General features: G+C 53.1%; 1 protein-coding gene across 1 annotated transcript in view; it reads left to right on the forward strand.

Moving 5' to 3' along the window:
- Positions 1 to 2,377: 2,377 nt before the first annotated feature.
- The window catches only part of Inpp5a (inositol polyphosphate-5-phosphatase A), a 169,076-nt gene continuing 151,105 nt past the window's right edge, over positions 2,378 to 20,348 (forward strand). The window contains 1 exon segment of the mRNA XM_047554037.1: positions 2,378 to 2,757. Coding sequence (XP_047409993.1) covers positions 2,683 to 2,757 — 75 coding nt within the window. The 5' untranslated portion in view covers positions 2,378 to 2,682.

Genomic DNA, 20,348 nt, shown 5'->3' on the forward strand with positions numbered 1-20,348 from the left:
TGTAAGCAGAAACCTTTACATAGTAAAGTGGTGATGCCTACTGCTCTCTGGCCTGCTACCAACCAGCCTGCTGCCCACCAGTTTTGTGACCCAGCAACCTGCCCAGCCATCACCCCCACCCCTGCAGGTGCTGTTTTTCTAATAGAATAGAATGAACATCATATACCATTGGCACTACTATGCTCTCAGCAACTGAGGGTTGGCCTCCCTGGAGCCACTGAGGGGGAAGGCTCTGTGCACGCTGCACACCTCTTCAGTTCTCTGTGGACATCCTCCACCCCAACATATGTGTCTGAAAAACTCTGGAGTGACCATGTCCAGAATGGTGTCCCTGAGCCCTGGAAACATGGCTGTGCACCTTGAACTGGGCTCCCAGTATCAGATACCCATTTCAAAGTCCTGGTGTGAAAAAATATTAACACTGTTAAATACTGGATAGGCAAAGAATGATATTTGTATTTATTCGGTTAAATGTGTTGCTAAAATTAATAGCTACTTGTTACCTTTAAAGATGTAGCTACTAGAAAATGTAACATTACAAACGGGGCTCCTATTTGTCTACAGCACCTGCTCCCTTCAGGGTGGATGCTGCCTCAGGTCTCAGCCTGGGCGTGGTTCCCCCACCCCCAGCAGGAAGGTCTCGGCCCCAGCCCCACCATCAGCTAGGCCATGAACTGTGCAGTGATTAATTAAAAGTCCCTGTCCAGAGGCACAGACCCAGATAGCTGTCTCTAGGTGCGGGACGTGGGCAGCAGCCGGCTGCCCAAGCACCCCCAACTCAGGCTTGCTTCTTAAAAGTACTTTTCCTTTTACTGTTTTCTTGGCTACAGATACCTTCTATTTCTTTTAAGTAGTCAGCATCAGGAACTTGGTGGACACATTAGGAAGTTGCAAAATCCCGTACACTTGTTCTGTGGGTGGGGCTGGGGTGAACGACAGGATCTGTGCAGACCCGACTTCCAGGGAACTGAGGCGTCTCCCCCACCTTCCAGGACCCGGCCCACTCCCCACCAGGTTGACGTCCCTGAGGGCTGGACCCACTGCTGAAGAACAGACACATGGTGCTGCAGGGTCAGGCTGGAGGTTCTCTGAGTCCCTGGGACCTTTTTTAAGCCGAAAAGCAGTGGGCTGGCTCAGAGAAAGAGAAAGGGGAGAGAGAGGACGAGAGAGAGAGAGAGAGAGAGAGAGAGAGAGAGAGAGGAGAAAGGGAGGAAGAGAGAGGAAGAGAGAGGAGAGAGAGGAGAAAGGGAGGAAGAGAGAGAGAAGGAGAGAGGAGAGAGGGAAAAGAGAGAGGAAGAGAGAGAGAGAGGGAAAAGAGGAAGACAGAGGAGAGAGGGAAAAGAGAGGGAAAAGAGGAAGAGAGAGAGGAGAGAGGGGTGAAAGAGAGGGAAAAGAGAAAGGAAGAGAGGAGAAAGGAAAAAGGAGAGAGGGAAAAGAGAGAGGAAGAGAGAGAGAGGGAAAAGAGGAAGAGAGAGAGAGGAGAGAGGGAAGAGAGAGAGGAGAGAGGGAAAAGACAGGAGAGAGGGAAAAGAGGAGAGAGGGAAAAGAGAGGAAGAGAGAGAGAGGGAAAAGAGGAAGACATAGGAGAGAGGGAAAAGAGAGGGAAAAGAGGAAGAGAGAGAGAGAGGAGAGAGGGAAAAGACAGGAGAGAGGGAAAAGAGAGAGAGGAGAGGGGGGAGAGAGGGAAAAGAGGAGAGAGAGGAGAGAGGGAAAAGAGAGAGGAGAGAGGGAAAAGAGGAGAGAGAGAGAGGGAAAAGAGAGGAAGGGAGAGAGAGGAGGGGGTGAAAGAGATAGAGGGAAAAAAGAGAGGAGAGAGGAAAAAGAGAGAGGAGAGAGGGAAAAGAGAGAGGAAGAGAGAGAGGGAAAAGAGAAAAAGAGAGGGGAGAGAGAGGAGAGACAGGGGGGAGAGAGAGAGAGAGAGAGAGAGAGAAGAGAGAGAGAGAGAGAGAGAGAGAAGAGAGAGAGAGAGAGAGAAAGAGAGAAAGAGAGAGAGAGAGCGCGCGCGCGCGCCCGCGCGCGAGCTGCCCCTTTAAAAGGCGGGGTCGTGGGAGCAGGGCATTGATGGCGTCAGAGTGCGGAGGCGGAGTCTGCACGCAGCTGCGGCGTAGGGGGCGGGACTGGGCGCGCGGAGGCCCGGCCGGTTTAAGAGTAGCACGGTCAGAGAGCAGCTCCGCCCCTCCCCGCGCAGGCCCCGCCTCGCGGACAGGCGCGGTCCCTGCGTAGACTCCAGGCTCCGCCCACCCTGTCCCCGCCCCTCTCAGGCCCCGCCCAGTTCGACAGTCCCTGCTCCGGGAGGCGGATCCCTCCGCCTGGATCCGCGCAGCCCCGCCCCGCGCAGCCCTGCCCGGCGCAGCCCCGCCCGGCGCAGCCCCGCCCCCCGAGGGGCGGGCCCTGCCGAGCCCGAGTCCGCGGCAGCGGCTGCGGGAACTTTCCCGGCGGGTCTAATGGCTGCGCGCGGGCCGCTGTGAGGCGCGGCGGCGAGCGGGCGCGGGGCCGCGGAGCAGTGAGGAGCGACGAGCGCGAGGCCGGAGCCCCGGCCAGGCCCGGCCCGACCCGCCGAGCCCGCGATGCGCCCCGGGGCCGCCCCCCGGCGCAGCTGACGCCCGCGGCCCCGCGGACCCCGGCCCGGCCCCGCAGGAAGCGGCGCCGCCGCCCAGCCCAGCGCCCGCGCCGCCCGGCACGATGGCGGGGAAGGCGGCCGCCCCGGGCACCGCGGTGTTGCTGGTGACGGCCAACGTGGGCTCGCTCTTCGACGACGTAAGTGCCGCGCGGTCCGCTCGGAGCGCGGCCCCGAGACCCCGCGCCCGCCCCCGGGCCCGGGCCCGGGCCGCGAGCCCCGCGGGCCCGTCCCCGGCCCGAGCCTGGGCCCCTGGCCCTCGTCTCTGCGCCCACAACTTGAGGCCCCAGCCGGTTCGAACCCCCTGCCCCGACCCGGCCTCCAGAAACCAGGTCTGTGGCCCCGAACCTCCCACCCGCGGGAGCCACGCTCCCGACTCGGACGCCGGTGCTTGAGTTCCTATCCCTGTTTCCCATCCTGGCCCTGAGCCCCAAGACCGTGCACTGGACCAGGAGTCCTGAGCCTGGATCCCTGGTTCCTAAGCCCAGGCCCCCGAACCCTGACACCTCACCACCAACCCCTATCCTGGAGCTCCTGGTCCCCAAGCCCTGAACCCTGGGGCTCCCAAACGCCATTCCCTGACCCCTGTCCATCTGCCCCTGTCTCCCTGGGTGCCTGAAGTGTAGGGCTCCCTCATTTCCCCTGGAAACTTGTGATCTCCTTGCTTCTCAAATGAGGGGACTGTTGGAAGCTCTGGAGGACCATATATCCCTGTTTATTCAGGAAAAGGTGCTGAGAAGCTCATCAAGAGCAGAGTGGGATCCTGACTGCCTAAGACCTTTGTGGTCCAGCCCCCACCAGTCCTCAGTCCCACCCAGGAACCCAGAGCCTGCCTTGGAGGCAGGAGGCGCCCAGGCCCAGGGTGCACTGGGAGCTCCCCAGAGCAGGCCTAGGCTGACCTAGTTCGTCATTTCAGCCACGGTGCCACCCCACTGTTGGTATTTAAACTGCCAACCCAAATAAAGCAGAATGCGGCTCCAAGTGGCATGCTTGTTTAAGAAGAAAGGGTAATGTCACAGATGGAGCTGTGGAGCCACGTACTCCCTCCCTCCCTCCCTAGGTGAAGAGCTGGGGCTGTGCCAGGGTTGGGAGGTGTGTGCTGCGGATACAAGCCTGATTTAGATTTCAGGGGATGTTCTTGTTTCTTTACTGGCAGCAAGTATGGTTGGAAGAGTTTCATTAAGCTGAGTTATTGTACGGACTAGGTTTTTTGGGGGGAAGGGGTTACTGGGGCTGAACCCAGGAGTACTCTACCACTGCACTATATCTCCAGCCCTTTTTTATTTTGAGTTAGGGTCTCATTAAGTTCCTGAAGCTGGCCTCGAGTTTGGGATTCTCCTGCCTCAGCCTCCCAAGTAGCTGGTATTATGGGAACGTGCCACAGTGCCTGGATAGTAGTAGTTCTTATTAATAAAAGGTGGGCGCTGTTTTTGTGTTTTGTAATGTAACTTCCAGGCACCTGTGTTATGCTTACCTGCTGGAGATGGACTGCTTCCCCTTGGACTTTGGGTGGACAACTTGTAGTTTCATGCGTGATCCTTCTTTACAAGAGCCTGAATGGGTGTGTGCCTGTATATTTAGCATTCTATTCTGGGCTTTCCAGTAACATGTCACTGTAACATGGTTTTGTTCAGATGATTCAGATCCGTTAACTGTGGCTTCAAAGCCTCAGAAATGTCAGGAAAATTAAGCATGGTGGGGCATTTTAGTCTCAAAGGGAAAGAATTTTGCTGTGCAAACATTCTTTCCAGTAATCTTTGATTCCGAGTTCTAGCATTTTGTTGCATTTCAACTCTATACTCATATCTTTCTCTGTAGGTATTAAAACGGGTAACTTGATTCATTTTTGTTTAGTGAATTTTTACTTTTTCTTAAAGGCTATATGGAATTTTGCATTATGTTTGCATTTGGAAGGAGCATTTGTTTTAGTAGACAGTACATGGGCTAACTCCACAGGGTGACTTGAGATTCAAGGCCAAGTAGAAAAGCATCTGTCTGTTTTCTTCTCTCTTTTTTTTGGTACTGGGACTTGAACCCAGGAAACTTTATCACTAAGCTACACCCCAGCCCTTTTATTTTTTATTTTGAGACAAGGTCTTGCTAAGTTACCATAGCTATCCTCCAACTTGCGATCCTCCTGCCTCAGCCTCCTGAGTGTCTGGAATTACAGGTGTGTGCCACCATGCCCAGATTCATGTTTCTTAATATGTGGAGCTTTGTCCCTCTGCCCCTTGTCGTCCTCCCCTCCCCCAGTGACCTGGCAAAGCAGGGCTCACTTGCATTCTAGGGCCTCCCTCCTTGGCGGAGGCTTGGGTGATGGTGCTCATGGTATGTAAGCCTGTGAAAGCAGTGGGTTCTCTAGAGAAGGAGGCTTTAGTTCCTTGGCTTATACTCCATTTCAGATCTGCTGTGACTGTTTTCCTTCACTCAACACGTACCCCTGCTGACAAACACCCCTCCCACAGTCTTCAGGCCTTCGAAGGAATTCTTTCTTGTCAGAAGCAAGCTCTGCTCTGTGCCTTATGCCTTAGGTGCTTCCGAGGGAGTCTGGTTCTGAGGAGAAAGGTGTCCAATTTGAAACAGACATGCTGACTGTGAAGGACATTTTTCCTATTATGTACAGCGATAGGTGGTTTGTTTCTGCTTTTGCAGTTTTGTGTCTCCCTTCTCCCCAAGAAGAGGTGACCCTTCTTGAAACACTGCATATGTAATTTTGTGTGTGTGTGTGTGTGTGTGTGTGTGTGTGCGCGCGCGCGCATGTTGGGGATTGAACCCAGGGTCTTGCTGTGCTGAGCACAAGCTCTACCATGGAGCTCCACCCCCTGCCTGTGTATGTAAATTTTAATCATGGTTTTGTCCTTAACACCCTGGAAATCTGTAGAACATCTAGTTCACCTCTTCTCATCGACACTCTTGGCATCCTCATGTCCCACAAGATAGCCAGGCTGCAGTTACTGCACTTCCCTGCTGAGGGCCTTCAGGTTGTTTGGAGTCCTATGATATTGCAGATTGTGCTTTAAATACCTTACAAGACATCAATTCCCAAATTTTATCCCTTCCATTCTTAGAGATTATGGAGGATCCCAAGATTTCTTGTTTATGTAGGTTTTAGCTACAAATATTCACTATCAGAAGTTGAAACCAAGCAGGAGCGAAACTCAGGAACACAGCATATGTGGCATTAGCTGGCAGAGGGGTGGGTCATGGCATCCACATGCTCCCAGGAGGCATCCCGTGCCCTCGCGGCAGCATGGAGAAGGAACTCATCACACAGTGTTAGAGAGAGTTTTGGCCCAGGCACCCTCTGAAGAGGTGTCCTCCTTCTCTGTGGGATTCTTTGGTCAAGGTTGGGTCGGTCCCCTGTGGCCAGTTCCTGGTCAGTCCTTCTTACTTGCTTGCTGGTAGCTCTGGCTGTGGGTCCTTCTGCAAGGAGTTTTTGTTTGGTGGTGGCTTCACAGAGGTAGAGTCCATGTGCCACCTACATTTCAGAGGTTTCAGTGCATCCACGGGTTGCATGACTTTTGCCAGTCGATTCTGAAACATTTATGTTGCCTCAAAAGAAGTCGGGCATTAGCAGACGCCCGCATCTCCTGAAGCCCCAGCCCCTGCCCACCAGCAGCCTTTTCTATCTCCGTGGACCTGCCCCTGCTGGACTTTGCATATGTGGAACCACAGTGTGAGGCCTTTGTGCCTGGCTGCTCTCACTGGCAAGGCATTCTCAGGCACCCTGCTGTGACTGTGTCAGTGCTTCATTCCTGCTGTGGACAGACAAGGCCCATCCTGGGGACATGCTGCATCTTGCCTACCCTTTGGGGTTGGTTCCGCCTCCTGGCGGTTGTGAACCCTGCTGCATTGGTGAACACTGTGGGCATTGGTGTGCAAGTCAGCTCTTGGGGCGTGTGCCTCGTGGCGGAATTGCCAGGTCCCAGGGTAACTGTGTCTAGCCCCTGGGGAGCCACAGAACTCTCCATGGCTGCACCGTCTTTCATTCCCACCAACAGGGTTCCGGTTCCACATCCTCCCTAGCACTTGTTTCGCTGTCCTCCTCCCAAGACGTTTTTCTTTCCCTGGACACCCTCATCTGAGTCTCCTCACCCAGCATGAGTGTGCTGGGGCCAGGCTGGCTGCCTTCCCTGCCACACTTGCTTCCTGGGCCTCACCTAGGTTCCCTTTCTCTGCACTATGCGGAGAGTGGCATCCGGGGAGCGTGAGGATGTGTGCAGCATACGTCCTGTGCAGAGGACCAGCACTTCTGAAGGGACTGGGGCTTCATCTGTCTGTGAGCAGTCTGAGAGCTGGTACGGAGCATGGGGCTACTGGAGCCTCGCCTCTGCTTTGGGCTCCTGCTGCCCCCAGCCTGGTCCCCTCAGCATTCTTGTTTTTGACATCACTGCTTCTGCCCTGAGAGTGCAGTAGACTCTCTGAGAGAGTTATGGTCAGTTTCCTGAGTCTACAAGACAGGGCCCCGCCTGTCCTCCAGGACGGCAGGATCAAGTAAGAGAGCGTTCCAAGCCCTGTTGCAATCACTGGTGCTGCTCACAGCCACAGGGAACATCTGCTTTTTTTTTTTTTTTCTTTTAATTTTTTTTTAAGATGTTGATAGACCCTTATTTTACTTATTTATTTATATGTGGTCTTGTGGATCAAACCCAGTGCCTTCCATGTGCTAGGCAAGTGCTCTACCACTGAACCACAACCCCAGCCCAAGGATTAGCTTCTGAATCACCTTTGACAGGCATCTTAGGTGCCTCCAATGTTGTTTGGGATCTCTAGATACATGTGGCAGTCATCTGCTTCCACATTGCTCACGCCCTGTCTCTGACCTGCCCAACGTCTGGGAACTCAGGCCGAGCTCTATGTTGTCACTGACCAGCTCTGAGTGTAGCTGTGCTCCCTGTTCAACTGCCACCTCCCTGTGTCCTGTTTCCATCCTCCTAGAGATGTGGAGGGGTCTGGGCAGCTGGGGTGGTTTGAAATACCAAGTATTTCCCCAGTTCTGAGGTAAGTCCCAAGGGTGGAGCTGCTGGACGATCCTGTGAGGATAGTAACATGTGTGCCCGTGATGTCCACCTAGAGGCCTGAGAAGTCCCACTTTACAGGGTATCACTGAGAAGTGCCTTCCATGTGGGGGTTTAGGGCCTCCTCTTGCAGCAGGGGAGCACCGGAGGGCCCATGCTGCTCCTACCATGGCCTCTGCTTGGTTTCAGAATAGGAGGCCTGAACTAGGGGTGTTTCTATGGACTTGCTTGCTCTGATTCAGAAGTTGCAGAAACCTCACACCCAGACCTGCCTCCCAGTGAAGTTAGGGAATAAAGTTAGCCCCCTGTCCTGGTGGGGGAAAGTCCTCACTGAATAGGAGAGGTGGGGAAAGCAGGGGAGAGGGAGCAGGCTGCCCTGAGCTCAGAGCTTCTTAAGTGACAGCAGGTACAGTAGAAGTTCCCCAGCGGGAAGGTGGCTTCTGTCCAGGAACGGCCTGAGCTGCATGCTGTTAACCCTGCTTTCCACATGTCCTCTGGAGCAGCCCCTGCCTAGGCTGGCGAGTCCCTCTGATGTGCACACATTACGTCACACAGTGGTGGGTCTGGGGGCAGCAAGATGACAGGGAGAGGGTAGGCCTGTCCCCATGGCATGCATTTTAATTAATTGGAACACTTGGGAATCTCCTGCAGAGACAGACTCTCTAGAGGCCTGTGGAGCAGGAGTTTAGAGGCTGGAGTCTGATGCCCACCCTGACCAGGTCTGGTTACCAGTGGCCTTCCAAGCAGTGACCTCAGAGTGCAGGGAAGAAGCTTGGCTGCTTGGGCTCCCCCTCTGGGAGCCCCTTCTTTCCCAGGAGTAGATAGTGCTTGGGGATGTGTTTGGATCTAGGAAACCCAGAGCTGAGTTCAGGGAGGGCACTGCTGACCCCCTTGGAAGCTTAGGACCCTCATAAAAACTCCCTTTTATGAGAACGCACTCTGGTCTGTAATGGTGTGTGTGAACAAGCATTCATATGTGAGACCAACATCAGGCCACTTACTCCTCCTGGAGAAGAGAATGTTAGTCCAGAGGTGTAAGTCAAGCAGTAATTCAAATAAGTTGAGGTTGGAGGATCGTGGTCACCGTGTGTGGCTGTGCCCCTGCAGGTTCTGTGGGAGGGGGTCTCCTGACCGTTGGTCTTTGGCTCACAGTTTCTGACATCATGGGTCTGTTTTGTGAGCTTCTCTTGGGACCTGTGGCCCTCACCTTTGAGGCCCTTAAGCCACAGTTTCTGCCCCTGCTTGGTCTCTGGGGTTGAGACTTCTGTGGTGCCTGCACTGCTCCCAGTTTCAGTTTTAATTGTAGACGTGGTTTGCAAGTGGACGTGGCACTGGAGGAGTGTCCACTTGGATCCTGTTGTAAGTAGGGGTGTGTGATGCTGTCCTGCTAGCGGACTATCCGCAGGATGCTTGGTGTCTGTGTCATGTGAGGGTGTGATGACATGACAGTGGGCCTGGGCCACTGGAGGGCCTTTGGGTGGACTGGGCCCTTCCTGGCCAACGATGTGCTCCAGGTGTGGGGACAGCACACTGGAACCCTCCAGGCCCAGATCACTTCTGACTTCCTTTCCCTTCAGCAAACAGCATGTGTGGAACCCATTTCCGTCTGCACCCACTCACAGGCCATTGTGACCTTGGACCAGTCTTCTTCTTGGTCCTTCTCTTTGACAAGGGCTTAGGATCCTTTTTTGGGAGCTGCTGAGGTTGTGGGCCACTCTCATTCCCCTGCATCTTAGAAGGGGGTGGGTTGAGCAGAACCGCCTTTGGGTGTTGGGACTACTGTCCATTGCCTGCCTTGGCATCCCTCCCGCCCTCCCCAGCCTCTGAACTGCCGCTCTTCTGCACCCAGACCCCAGTCTCCATGCAGAATCTGCCCTCTGTCTGCGCCCACCTCCAGTCTCTATGCTGATATTCCTCAAGGCTCCCTATCCTCTTATTTCCCTGTGGGGAGTTCAGCTGTGAACCCCTGTGGGGTAGCCCCTCATCTTTGCTCCTTCCCTGGGATGTTGAGCTACACTCTTGGGCTGCCTGGATGACTGGCCACCTGCCTGTGGCTAACTGCTACCAGCCTTGCTGTGTGGCCTGGTGCTGCTCCTGAAGGGACCTCATCTGCTGGGCTCAGCCTTTTTGCTTCCTCTGCCTGCTCAGCACCAGGCTCCTTGGGTGCTTGGTGCCTGCACCTCACAGTCCCACAGCTCACATTCTAGATGGGGTATGGTGCATCTCCTTGTGCTTGTTATCCTTTCTTGTGTTTTTTTTTTTTTTTTTTTTTTGGTCTGGGGAGGAAACCCAGGGGCACTTTGCTACTGAGATACACCCCCGGCCCTTTTTATTTTTTATTTTGAGACAAAAATCTCACTGAGTTGCTTAGGGCCTTGCTAAGTTGCTGAGGTTGGACTCAAACTTGATCCTGCTGCCTCAGCCTCCTGAGTCCCTGGGATGACAGATGTGTGCCACCATGTTTGGCTCCTTGTAGTTTTAATGTGTATTTCTGGCCTCTACTTTTTAAATAATGGGCCTCCCACAAGTTTTTTTTTTTTTTGTCCTATTGGTAATGGATTTTGGAAAACAGAGGACTGTGTTAATGGGGGTGACCCCATGGCTTTGCCCTCCTGGTCATCCCCCTGAGGAAGGGCACAGGGTCCTGGGACCCTTACTGGAGGCCTGTTTGCCTGGACAGATGGCAGGTGTGATAAATCACAACATTTAGCAAGCTTAGTGACGGTAAAGCAGGAGCAAGGGCAGGTGTGTGTCCTGGAGCTGCACTGCGGGAGGAGCTGGGAAGGGGAGCATTCAGGATTTTGTGGACCTGGTACCTAGGCCATCCTTGGCATCTGCTGCTCTACCCCATGTGCCTGAGTGTGTGTTTATGTCATGGAATGGATGTGATGACTGAGTTCCAGGGTGTTGAGTGCTGGTCAGCCCATGTTATTAACACAGGATAGGTATGGTGTCAACCAGGAGTCATAAACAAGGCAGCCGGGGTTGGCATCAACCGGGGTTGGTAACAGGCACTAGGACATGAGGGGCAGACTAAGCTGTGAACACAGCAGAGCACAGGGCATCAGCCTCAGTGCCACGCATCAGGGCACGCAGGGTCAGTTGGGCTGGTAACATGCACCATGGTCAGCTTTGTGCCATTGGTATTTGTGGGGAGGCCCCAGGAACACTCAGGAGCCCAGTATCCCATCCTGTGGCCTGTGGGTGTTGGGCACTGCCACTGTTGAGGGACAGAGGGGCCTCCACGTTAAGTCGAGTCTCCCAGTGTCTGTGGGAAGTGTGTTGTGGCCCCTTCCAGGGGACCATCTCTGGCTGCTACCTGGCGTCCCTGTCCTTTCCTTATTACCTGCTTTCCTGGGGTCTGGGAGAGTGTATTTGTAGACCTGAGGGGGCATCTGGGAAGCTCTGTGACCATGACTCTGTGATATGTTACCTGCTCCTTGGTGTGATTTTGGGTACATGCTGCACCTGTGTGTGGAAGAGGGCGTTGATGCCCAGTCTGGGGACTTCTAGGACCAGGAGCTGTGTTTGTTCAGGTTGCTTGGGAAGAACTAGGCTTGGTGGGGAGCTCAGGCCTCCTTGATAGCCAGGCAGCTGTTCTATTTTGGGTCTATGGCCTCAGCATCGCTAGTGGGTGTTAATTGCAGCTCGGGGCATCTGGTCACCGCAGTGTTGGAAGAACAGAGGGGACATGAATTTGGTACTGTTTCTCCATTGAGGGGAAGCATTTGACCTTGTCTAAGAGTGTGGGGTGATGGGCAGCCAGCTTCCCAGCTTGTTGTTGGGCCCTCAGTGTTACAGGCTATTTCCTCCCACCCAGTTGTTGGCTCTTCACCCACCTGCTCGTCCCTATGGCAGTTGGCCCTCAGGGAGAGCTCTGGGTCTGTGACCCTCCAGGCTTGGACCTGGACATCCTTGAGTGAACGCTGGCCTCATGCTTGGGAATCCTCAGCCTTCTTGGAAGGGGCTGCCCTGGGTCCATTTGGTCCAGTGACTCCATCAGCCATCTGCCCTACGTAGAGTCTTAAAAGAATTCTGGGGGGTCTGTACCCAGCCCTGAGCACCTCCCTTACCTACCTTTTGACTTTGGTTGATTGTCGTTTGACCCCTTCTGACTGGTCCAGCATGAGAACGGAGAGTGTGGGTGGGTACCTTCCTCGGGTGCTGGCCTTGAACGGCCTGGGTGACTTGGTTTGTGAAGCTCTCCATGAAGCCTCCTGCAGCACCTGGAGCCTGTGCTGCAGGGAAAGGCCACTTGCCCTCGGTTGCCAGCAGTCCCCTTGGGATTTCTTGGGGTCCCTACAGAATGAGGCATGATTGGGGTGCTTCAGTGGGCACTTGCTTTGTCTGGTTAGGCAGGTGTCTGCTGAGCACCTCATGTGCAAGGGACACATATTACTCTGTGTAATTTGGGGTAGTTTGGGGCCACTTTCACTGAGCTTGTTCTATGAGGTTGACGTCTGTATGAATAGCAGGCAGATTTGTGGAAATGTGCTTTTCTTTTCTTGCCTCCTTTGTAACTGTTAGGGTTTTTCAGATCATCATGACTTCCTGTTTTGCTATAACGACCTGGTGGCCCTAGCTGCTGCAGTCAGGCATACATATCGGATTGAGATGGGATGCGGAGGGCTGGGCTATTTGTGTGGGAACATGAGTGCTGGGCACTGTGGTGCATGCCTGTAATCCCAGCTGTGCAGGAGGCTAAGCTCCTGGAGGATTGCAAGTTCAAGGCCAGCCTTGCCAACTTTGTGAGACCCTGTCAAAATCAAAAGGGCTGGTAAGCAGCTCAGTGGGAAAGTGCTCCTGATACCACACACACACACACACACACACACACACACGCGCGATTCCCTTGTGACGAGGTGGGGCTTCTGAGGTCGTCACCAGAGCCAGTTTTCATCCAAGTATATGGCCCCCCGAAGGACACTGGTGCAGGAGTCATGGGTTCCCCTTGGGTCAGGCCAGTGGGCTCTAGTTTTGTGTGGTTCTGCTGAGTTGCAGGACAGCCACCTGTGCCTGCTGGGCTGTGGCTTCCTGGAGGTTTCTTTTGTCTGCCAGCCACAGCAGTGGGGAAGTAGCTCAGGAAGGCTGTCCTCCCCTGGGCTCTGACCTTGACCCCTTGGGCTGGGGATGGCCCACCTTATGCCTCTGCTGCCAGTTCTTGTCCAGGGCAGGGTGTCTGAGTGTGGTGCTTAGGGAGTGGTGAGTCCCAGCAGAGGAAGGATAAGGCCAGGAGCGGGGTGGGGGCATGGGGCCAGAGTCATGGGTGGCAGTGAGGAGGATGGAGGGGACCTGCGCCAGTGTGCCAGGGTTTGAGGGGCGGTGGGCCAGGGCCTTGTTCCACTGGGTGTTGTTGGAGTGCTTTGCACGTCACACCCTGCCATCCTCACAGCTCTGGGGGTTGCCATGTCCTCCGCCAGGGAGTCTGCCCTCCATGTAACCCGGCTGATGTCTCTGGCCACACTGCTTGGCCTGTGGAGATCTGTGTTGTGCCTCAGGATGGCTCAGGCAGCCCAGCGATGCTCTAGTTGTGGATACTGCAAATGGCCGCAGGGACAGATGGCTTTGGAGGATCAGGACTGACTGGAGAGCCAGGGAAGGGCGACCGCTGAGACACTGCAGTGCAGGCAGCGGGAGCCTTGCGGCCAGGGAGCAGGAGTGGGCGCTGCAGGCAGAGGGTGTCTGCACCTCAGTCCTCACGCTCTGTCCCTTAACAGCACGGGGAGCAAGACCGGTGGCCTATGTGTGACCAGAGGAGGATGTGGTGAGGTGTGGAGTGCCAGGGCTGCGTCTACTGTTGTTGTCCAGTCAGCCCCCATCTGTATGCAGCTGGGCCAAGCTGTCTGTGGCCTGTTTCTTGCAACTACTGATAAGTGCTCATGCAGAAGGGGAAGCGGGCCTGGGTGGGGTCTGCCGGGGCAGAGAGGAGCACCTGGTGATGTTGGGGCTATCCTCAGACTGAGGGGCAGGGCTCTGGGGATTGGGTCATTATGGCACACCTCCTGAAAACAGACTCAACACTGACACTTTTTTGGTAAATTCTGCTCAGAGAGAGAGTTAGTTCAAATGAACCTTAGCATTAGGAGAAATTATTGTCTGTGAGCTTTGGCTACCTTGATGTCCTGGGTGGTCAGCACAGGCTGTAGAGGGGTTTCAGTGTCTTGCAGCAGCCTTTGTATTAGGAGTCTGTGTTACTGATGAAAAACAAACTTGCAGTGTTTTAAGACTTCTCAACAACATACCTACTGGAATTTAGCTTGATCTGGCAGCTTGATGCTTTTCATGGAGAAAGTCCAGTCCCTACATTTGGTAGGGCCCAGCTGGGGTCTGCTGTGCCTGGAAACTGGTGGGCGGCCAGGATCCTAACTGTTAAGTACTGCCTTTGCCCAGGTGTTTCCATACCTTTGTGGTTCTCTGGAACATGGGATGGGGAAGGAAGGACCCGGACAGCCCACCTTGTACCCTGTGTGGGGTTCTAAGTAGGCAGGTCATTGTCAGTAGCATGCTTGCTTTTTCCTCTGTGTGCTTTCTCCTCTAGGAGCGGGAGACAACCTGTCATGTGGACACAATGGACACACGTGGACATTAAGAGGATGTCTGTCTCTGACTTTGCCCATGTTGATGCGGCAAACTGTCCTTGCTTGCCTGTGCAAGCTCCTGGACTCTGGTTCTGTTGGAGCTGGTGTGGGCACATCACGTGCTCCCTCTGGGCTGGGGGAGAATGTCTGGTATTTCACATCCTTGACCCCCCCTTTTTCTTAGTTCATTTATTTTGATTCATTGTACACAAAAGGAGTACAACTGTTGTTTCTCTGGTTGTACATGAAGTAGAGTCGCACCATTTGTGTAATCATACATGTACATAGGGTAATGATGTTTGTCTCACTTTGTTATTTTTCCTCGACCCCTCTTGATACTTAAAAAGTGTCTGGTCAGGTCACCTATGGGAATCTGATGCTCATTTCTTGGTTTCTTGTAGATTGAGTGCCATTTGTGATATTTTTCTCTCCTTGTTTTTGGTTTTTTTTTTTTTTTTTTTTTTTTTTTTTTTTGGTGCTGGGGATCGAACCCAGGGCTATCTGAGCTATCTCCCCAGCCCCTGTTTTTGGGTTTTAATGTTGGAGTTACATGGCCCTTGTGAATCTTGCATCTAAGTCACTGGTATTGCTTTGTGGAGTAGGTGGTGGTAGGTTTGTAGGACAGGTGCTCTTCCTGTCAGTCATTCCTGACACCTCTTTTTACACTGTGCAGTTTTTCAGATGTGTAGAGGCCTGTGGTATGGGACCCTTCTGACATTGTACTTCCCATATCTCATGTTGTACTCAACTTTTTTTTTGACTTTGTGTTTTTTCTTCTGTATGCTGTGACACCTGTTAGGAAATTGCCAAATGACCTGGATCACCAGCGGCAGTTTCTTCTTATCCCTCTTGGGTTGGAAATCAAAATTGCCGTTTGGCATCTTCTACCATATCAGCCTTCTCACGTGTGGGTTTACCTGCCTGGCCAGCTGGAATCCATACTCAGGTGGCTTGTGATGGAGCATGAGTCTGTTTCTCATCAGGTAGCACATCAGCGTGCCTACTCTTGGGCAGACTTGGGCAGATGGTGCTCCTGAGAGCACGGGCAGCCTGTGTGGTCTGTTCTTAGCAGCCCTGGTGCTGTGGAGCGGAGGGTTCCTCTTTGCAGAACAACATTGGATTGTGTTCTGTGAATGCCGGAATTCACTCTCACGTGCTGAGGTTGAACCCAGAGCCTTGTGCAGCAAGGCAGGTGCTCTACCACTGAGCCATGTCCTCAGTGACTCCTTTATTTGAGGGAGTGCCTCTGCAGAGAAGTCAGAAGGTAGCCATTAGGCTTTGTAGCCTAGCTACTTGTCTTCTGTAAAATTTTTTTTTTTTTTTTTTTGCCTCTTTTTTGATTTTTGTGACTGCTGAGAAGAGAGTGTCATTGAGTATTACCTCATACCTGGTGCGGTGGACCTGATGTGGCCACAAGTCTCGAGGTCACTTTGGTGGTCAGACTACACTAAGTTTGGAAGGGAACCTAGGGTGAGTCTGGGGGGTGGGCAGGGTCTGCTAGTAGTCCTCCGTGTGATGCTTGTGACTGTGTGCAGGGTCTCAGCCCCAGATGTGCTTTTCATGCTGGGTCTGTGTCCACAGTGTGGGAGCGCTGCCCACAGAGGGAGGAAACACTGAGCCCCACAGCTGTTGGGAGACCACCTCTTCCCTGGAGTCACTGCTCCTGGCTACCTCCTGTTCAGAATGTTCTAGCCACTGTCCTCCAGCAGGCCTGGGAGTCTGACTGTGACTACTGTCACTGTTGGAAGTGAGCAGATTCTCCCTTATGATGAATTAAAAGTTAAATCTCGATTGAGCGTGAATGCTTGACCAAGACTTCTTAGCTTATAGGAAGAGCAACCTGGCTGCCTTGTAAGGTTGGGCAGGGCAGCCAGGAGAACCTGGAGGCATCTGGTTGGGAAGGGATGCTCTGTGTCCCTGGGCTGCTTTTCTGCAGCCTTGTGTATGACTGGGGTGCCAGGGACCATGGCAGAGCCCGTGCCTTCCTGAGGTTACCTGCGAGTACTCTGGTCCCAAGTGCTGAGCACATGTGGACAAGATCACTGAAACGAGGCTCTCCCTAGAGGCCCCAGGCACCAGGGCTAATTTGGGCTGATTCTTCATGAGCTCTGTTAACTCAGACCTCCCTCCCTATGCCCCGAGGACCTGGGCAGCACCACTTAGTATTTCTGCCTCCTGAAGCCATGGGCTTATCAGGTGCTCTCTGGAGGCCGAGGGGCTCTCTGTGTGTGAAGCCTCTTGTTCCTTTGCCTCCACATCTCCTGTGTGGGTCAGCAGGGTGGGGTTACAGAAGCTTCAGTGTGGGCAGTTCCATAGGAGGAGTCCTGCTTTCTATTCCCCATGCTGGACAGAATAGGGCAGTGGGGAGAAGGGAAGTGACGTGTGGCCCGGAGCGGTTTGTCGAGTCTCTGGGTTTTGTGGCTGTTAATGTGCAGCCTTTGCCTGGACTCCTCGGAGTTGAGGGGAACCAGGATATTCAGAAGGACCCCTGGAGCTGGATGTTCTGAGGCTGCCCTCCCAGGCCCTTGCTGGCTGCTGTCCTCGTGCCTCCTGTGTGGTCCCAGGCTCCCCGACTTCCCGGAGGCCCCAGGGCCCGTGGATGTATGACTCGTGGGAGCCACAGTCACCACTGCTCCTTGCTCCTGTGCTCGCCATGCTCAGCCAAACTGTGTCCCACTCAGCACCATCTCCTCTTGGCCCTCCTGGGCCTGCACCCCTGCCCTTGCCTGGGTGGCCAGCTCCCTGAGGTCCTGAGCATGCTGGATTGGCCACTTGCGTCTGGTGGTCCTTATTTACAAGTTGGTGCAGTTGCCATCTGGAGAGCTCTCAGTTCGCCTCTGGGGGGAGGATTTCTCCCTCGTGCTACCACCCCTACTAGTGGTGTCAAAGCAGTGTGCTCTCACCTTGGTACACACCTGTGGCCCAAAGGGGCAGTTTCCACCTATCCCAGACCTACCCACTGATGCACACGTATAATTGTGTCTCATTGGTGAAGTATTAGTTATTTCATGTGGAAAAGCCTGTAGCGGTTCCATTTGCTATTATCATTTTTAAGACAAATTTGAGATATACAGAATTCACCCTTTTGATATGTACAGTTCAGTGTTTTACCATATGTTCACAAGGCTGTGTGACTGTCTCCACTCTCTAATTCCAGGATATTTGCATCAGTCTGAAAAGAAGCCCAGTTACCCCATCGCCTTTCCCTGCAACCCTGGCAGTCATTGCCCACTTCCCAACTGTGGATTCACCTGTTCTGGATGCTGCACACAAATGGGAACAAACGGCACGCAGCCTTCTGTGTGACTTCTGCTCAGCAGCATGTCTTCAAGGCTGAGCGGCAGGTGGCCTCCATAGGCTTCCTCGTTGCCCAGACACAGCACACTTTGTGTGGACATCAGTTAGTCGATGGACATTTGGCTGTTACGTGTAGAGCCGCTTCGGACATCCATGTACAAGATTTTGTTTGCATGTATGCTGATCCCTTTGGTTACATGTGCCAGGTCATGTATGCTGATCCTCTTGGAGGAACTGCTGGACGTGTCCTGGTGGCTGTGCTGTTTTGTTCCCACTAGCAATGCTTGAGGGTTCCGATTTTCACATCCAAAGGCATGAGTTCTTGTCCATCTTTGCTGGTGACTGTCTTGGTAGGTGTTAAGGGTCATCTTATTGTGGTGTTGGTACATTTCCTGCTGATGTGAGTATTTTTCATGTCTTATTGGGGATTTGTCTACTTTGAAGACTCAAATCCATGGCACAATGAAAACTTTAAAAAAAAAATCACCAAATTTTAAGAGCTCTTTATGTATTTTGGATATAAGACTGTTATCAAATACATGATTTTCAAATATTTTCTCCCATTCTTTGTGTTGTCATTTATTGATAGTGTCTGTTGAAGCACAGTATTTTTAACTTCAGTGAAGTCCAACTCAGTTTTTCTTTGATTGCTTGTGCTATAGGTTCTAAGAAACCACACAATTTAAGGTCACAGAGGTGTCCTCCTCTTTTTTTCTTCTTAGACTTAGTTTTAATTCTCCCGTGCCCATCTTTGGTGCATTGGGGGTTAGTTTTTGTACACGGTGTAAGAGCTTTTGTGTTATTCTTTTGCATGTGGATATCTAGCTGTCTCAGCACAGTTGGTTGAAAAAATGTATTCCCCACTAAGTGTCTTACCACTTTTGTTGAAAGTTCACTTTTTTCTGGCTCTCTGTTCTGTTACATCTATCTGTATGTCACCTTAAACCAGTCTGCACGGTCTTGTAGCTGCACCAGAGCTTTGTAGTAAGTCTTGAGGTTGGGCAGGCTGACTCCTCCAGCCTTGGTCTTGTTTTGGGGGAATTGTTTTAGCTTTTCTGTTCTTTCTGTTTCTATTTGAATTTTAGTGTCAGCCAGCTAGGTTTTGATAGGGGTTGTGTCAACCGTAGTCGCTCAGGGAGCCTTACCATCCTGACAGTGGTCTCCCCATCTGGATGGCTGCATCTCCACAGGTCAGTTCCAGTGGTGTCTTGTGTGTTTTAGCACAAGTCTGCTGGACTCAGTCTCTTTACTGGCCGCAGTCTCTTCAGGCACTCCACTTCTTCCGGATCAGCTTGAGCTGAGATCTGTACCCATGGCAGTTGCCACAGGGACTCTTGGGACTTGAACAGAGCAGAGGGCTCTTTCTGGGGCCCTCTGTGGCTGTGAGGCTTTGACCCTTCTGGACTGTCAGGCTAGTCTCGCTCACCATCTGGAAGAACGTTTAGAAGAGTCTTTCTTGCTCTAGTGGCGAGTACAATATCTTCCTACAGGATGCCTTTCCCTCCCAGGGACCTCTTGGTTGCCCCAGATGACTGTGAGCCTGCCCTGTGGGAGGTCGGCCCCCGCCACCAGCTTTGTCTTTGAGGTGTGTGCCTTGCCAGGCCCAGGGGTGTGTGGTTTAGCTGGACGATGATGCAAGATTGCTTCATAGCATTTCTTATATGCTTATCAGCCTCAGGGTCATTTAAGCAGAAATGAAGTTTAAAAACACAAAATTAGAGGACTCCCAAGAAGGGCCCTAGAGCCAGTTAAGAGTGGACTCATTCATCTCCACCTGCTTCCTTGCACTGAAAGCTCACATACTGCCACCCTTGCCCATGTTGGTGCCAGATGCCACCTCCACATGTAGCTGTGTCCAGAGCTTGGCTCCGTGGGTAGGCTGGAACTGAGGGAAGTTGGAGCCACTTGTCCTGTGGCCGGGAGCCTAGAGCTGGGAGCCGTGGAGCAGGGTGTCACTGAGACTAGCTCCTGTGCAGAGAGAAGCACTTTGTCCTTCTGGGCTCACTCTTCGTTTCTGTTTTTGGGCTTGTCCCAGGAGCTGTGGCAGTGTGTGACCCCTGCTGTCACCCCTGCTCCACCTTGTGTCCCAGGAAACCCTGTCTATCTCTGAACCTGTGACTAGTGGGAACTGACCACACCCTGAGGTAGTCTCCACTGCCTGGTGGAGAGGTTGACTGGCTTGAGGGTCCCATGCAGTCCTTTTGGCAAAGGGCAGTGACCCTCATGAGAGGGAGAGGTGGGGCCTCAGGAGGGGCCTCTGTGTCTGTAGCTGCCGGGCTGTTCCTCTGTGCATGACAGGCAGCAGGCCTTGCTGCATTGCTTCCCTGTAGAGGTTTCAGAGCCTCACTGGGCCCGTGGAGGCAGAGGGGGAGCTTTGGCAGTGGGGCCAGATGTGAAATGTAATGTCAGGAAGTGCGTGTGCATGTCCATGTGCATGTGTCACACTAGTATGTGGACAGCTTCCATGTTTGTGGACAGCTCTCAGGTTCTTGGTTAGTTCTCATCCGCAGTCAGCTCTCATGTGGTCACATCTCAGGTCCATGGTCGGCTTTCATGTCTGTGATTAGCTCTCATGTCTGCAGTCAGCTCTTAGGTCCATGGTCAGCCTCTCACCTGTGGTTGGCTCTCATGTTGTGGTCAGCTCTTGTTCGTGGTCAGTTCTTATGTCCATAGTCAGCTCTCATGTCTGCAGACCAACCCTCTTATCATAGCTTGCTCATAACTGTGGTCTGGTGTGGTCACAGGTCTGGTTCTGGCAGTGAGGGTCTTGGATGATCTTCAAGGGGCACTGGATCACCAGGGACAGAGCCCCTCCTTGTGGGTAGGAGCAGTTCCCTG

Source organism: Sciurus carolinensis, chromosome 5 (genome assembly GCF_902686445.1).
Source record: "Sciurus carolinensis chromosome 5, mSciCar1.2, whole genome shotgun sequence".
In the NCBI taxonomy this organism is placed as follows: Eukaryota; Metazoa; Chordata; class Mammalia; order Rodentia; family Sciuridae; genus Sciurus; species Sciurus carolinensis.